This window comes from Saccostrea cucullata, unplaced genomic scaffold (assembly GCF_032062105.1).
Source record: "Saccostrea cucullata isolate Sc308-1 unplaced genomic scaffold, CSIRO_AGI_Scuc_v1 ctg21555, whole genome shotgun sequence".
Classification (NCBI taxonomy): Eukaryota; Metazoa; Mollusca; class Bivalvia; order Ostreida; family Ostreidae; genus Saccostrea; species Saccostrea cuccullata.
The window spans coordinates 1-4,008 of NW_026929640.1; the positions used below are offsets into that span (position 1 = coordinate 1).

The window sequence follows — 4,008 nt, forward strand, 5'->3', positions numbered from 1 at the left end:
CGAGTCTTTTAACATAAGTGTACAATTGCAAGGAGTTGACAATTGTGCCAACCGGGAAGCGACACAACATTGGTCCAAATGGCCAAGGTCCATTTGATGTGAATACAAAAGCTTGGGGTTGGTATGTATTTATTTGGTTGGTTGTATTTTTTTTCTATTTTGAATATATGAAAAATAAGAACATACAATGTATGTGTATTTCTGAAAATAATTCCAATGATTCTTCTTTTTATATGACACAGATAAGCAGCCTAATGATCCTCTAAACTTTTGATAAAGAAATAATTATTTGGTTCATAATAATAATCATAGCAATGATAATGGTGACAAGTTATGAAGGTTTTATAAATATAAAATTTATTGTAGCTTTGACCCATGCTGGAGTTGGGGAGGCTGTTGTGACAAAGCTCTTTTCAACTCTCAACATCCATTGCCTTAGTCATAGCAATTTGAAAGAGAGAGAGAGAGAATGTGCCCCTGTATTTGAGTCACTTGCTAAAATGACATGCAATGATGCATTGGAGAATGAGGCACATAGATCAGGGTAAATATTTTCATTGTGAAAATTACTTCCATAGTATTCATCATAACATCTCATAAAATCATATAGCATTGTCATTTTATAAATATATGTACTTGTATTTGGTATAATGTTTATATTGATCACATTATAAGTAACATATTTCAGTTATTTTCTAAAGAAATTTTGCACACCTATTGATTTTTTTTCATAAGTATACGTGTGATTTTCATACTTCATATATTTCTAAATATTTCAATTCATTCTAGTGATAGTGGTTTGATACTGTCTTACGACGCTGGTTGGCAAAAGAGAGGAAGTGGAAGAAATTATAATAGTTTATCAGGTATTTTATGATATGTGATTTTTTTTATAAAATTATGAATGAATTTTATATTGTATAAATACATATGTATTTATGAATATGAAAGAAGAGTTTTGAAACCCCAAAATGTCATTGTATGCTAATGAAATGAATAGAGGGTATTCAATCTTTTGTGGTTGCATATTGAATTTATTTCATGAGTGGGACACTTTTTTTTCATATTTTCTTGAGTGTAAAACATGATTGAAAGTATGAGAAAAAAAATCAGGTCTCACAACTGAAATAAATGCCATATCCAACTACAAAACATTGATTTTTCTTTTTATTACATTTTCTTTCATTTTCCATTTGCCCATATCTTTTTGTAGTTTCATAGTGTCATAGTAAACATATTGTCATAGTTGATTAGCTAAGTAACATAGTATTGAAAACATACAAGGTTGAGACATAGTTGAATAGACTTTGATGTTTACAAAGAATTGTATGGGTACATAAAAAACAAATAGCTATCCAGATTCAATCAAGGGTGTACAGGGATTGACCCCAGGTTGTATTCCATACACCCTTTGGCCTCAGGCCTCAGAGGGTAAGGAATAAAATCTGGGGTCAATCCCTGTACACCCTTGATTGAACCTGGATAACTAAAAGAATTTCACTGTTGAAAATGTAATAAAGTAATTTCAATATCAAGAAATACACATGAACATTCAATTATTATGGATATAAAAGTAAAAAAGAAGACACACACATGTATAAATGAATAAATGAGTTTTTTTTCTCTTATCAACCATTTATCAGGTCATGGATCAATGATTGGATGTAAAACTGGAAAGGTGGTAGGCTATGATGTGATGGCAAAGAGTTGCAGAGTATGTAAAAGTGCTGAGCTCCGAGGACGGGAGAAGAAAGAACATGATTGTAGAAAGAATTGGGAGGGAAGCTCAAAATCAATGGAACCATCCATGGCTGTAAAGATCCTAAAAAGTATTGAAAACAAGGGGCACAAAGTGAAAACTTTAGTTATGGATGACGACACTAGTACCATTCATAAAGTAAGATTGGAGGTAAATGCTGACATGCAGAAATGTAGTGATAAGAACCATACGTTCAAAAACTTTGCAAATAATCTGTATGCCTTGCAGAAAGAAAAATATAAGAGGATACTGAGTGTCAAAACTATAAGTCACATAAAAAAGTGCTTTGCGTATGCTGTGTCCTCTAACAGAGAAGAACCCATATCATTGAAAGAAAACCTACTAGCCATTCCAAACCACCTATATGGTAAACATTCATCATGCCAAGTGAAATGGTGCAGATATCTACAAAATAAGGAAACGTACACACCGAAGCATCTTCCCTATGGAAAATATCTCACCGACACGAATCTGTTTGAAGACCTTCAGCAACTTTTTACATCATATGCTAATCAGTCAGAGAGACTTTCTTTACTTGAAAGCACGCAACATAATGAAAATTTCAACCACGTTGTATCCAGGAAAAACCCCAAGAATAATTTTTATTCAGGATCGGAAAGTACAAGTGTGAGAGTTGCAGCAGCAGTCTGTGAGAAAAATATTGGAGCTCCATATGTACTTCAGGTAACTTCATATAGAAAAGTTGTATCATTTATTATCTTTCTCACCAGTGAATGAAAATACATGTAAAAATAATATCTTCAAAAGAGTTCAAAAAAAGAAGAGTTGAACTGAAGAAGAAGTCGGCATCTGCAATATCATCATCTGAAACAAGGGAGGGTATAACTTATGAGAGTGGTGTACTTTCTCAAAGCAGTAGTATTCCTGATGAAAGAATGGAGACTATTCCATCCCCTCCAGAACAGCTCCACCAAGTTCCACTGCCTCCGGGTGAATACAGTAGAGTCTACTTTGATCTAGAGACAACTGGTTTAGGTATGTGGGTAAAATTGTTATTTATCCTTATAAATATATATCACAAAAATATTGTGTAATTTTCTTATAAACTCATATCTTATACTTTTTCATTTCTTTAAGATGCATCATGTGAAATAACACTAATGGCTGCAAGGTGTGCTGATTTCTCTTTTTGTCAGTATGTGCTACCATCAGTTGCCATACAGGAGACAGCCTCAAGGATAACAGGACTTACCTGTGATGGTTCTACTTTATACAAGAATGGTGTTCCCGTGCAAGCATGTTCCATACAGGAGTGTTTGACATCATTTCGTGAGTGGCTAAATAATACACCAGGGATACGTAAACCTGTGTTATTTGCTCACAACTGCAGAAAATTTGACAGTGTCGTTTTATGCAGAGCTATGAGAAAGTGTTCCAATATACCACTACAAGACTGCATTATTGGATTTTATGTTGATACTCTTCCTATGTTGAAAGAACACACATCTTGTAATCCATCCAATTCAACTCTGGAGACCCTTGTGCTTGAAATACTAGGCTGTACATTTGATGCACATGATGCTTTAGAAGATTGTGCATATCTGCAGAAACTTGTTGAGTACCACAACACAGAATCATATTACTTGAACTATTCTTTCAGCATGGATTATATCATGCAAGTTGTCAACCAGATGGAAGTTTCTAAATCTAATCTGCAAACTTTGATGCCCTTGATAAGGAACAAAGTAGTGTCAGAGAGCATGGTGAAAAAGATGTCGCTCTCTGGACTGTCTCTGCATCATATTCAGTTGGCATACAACAGAGGAGGGTTTGATGGTGTACACAGTGTACTCAGTGAAAATTTCAATGGGAAACCCAGAGTGACAAAACGAAAAAACATTATTACATCTGTTGTTCAGTTCTTGAAAGAAACATAACTCTTACATTTGATGTGGATGTAAAGATGTGGTGTTTCATTTCCATGGTTATTATGCTGGATACACCTGGTTTTTAGTAATTTATTTTATATCAACATACCTAATAAATGTTTTTATGTGCACAAATACAGTGTAACCATCCTATACTGAATATAAATTGCCAAAACCTTGAAGACATCTCTTTTTCCTTATATAAACCTATATGGGTGATAACGTATTATCTTTGAAAAACACATGGAAACAATACAAATAAATGTTTTATTTATTATTCAAATCAATAGTATGAACAAATAAAATGTCATTTGTTTTGAAATTTACACTTTTCAATTTTTGTGACCTGAGGATCGGAGA

The 4,008-nt window shown here is 33.5% G+C and overlaps 1 protein-coding gene across 1 annotated transcript; it reads left to right on the forward strand.

The window, feature by feature from the left end:
- Positions 1-742: 742 nt before the first annotated feature.
- On the forward strand, positions 743-2,978 carry LOC134281561 (uncharacterized). The gene is made up of 4 exons (XM_062763999.1): positions 743-866; positions 1,644-2,443; positions 2,530-2,755; positions 2,917-2,978. The coding sequence occupies exons 2-4, from the start codon at positions 1,655-1,657 to the stop codon at positions 2,976-2,978; spliced, it is 1,077 nt and encodes a 358-aa protein (XP_062619983.1). The 5' UTR covers positions 743-866; positions 1,644-1,654.
- The last annotated feature ends 1,030 nt before the right edge of the window (positions 2,979-4,008 follow it).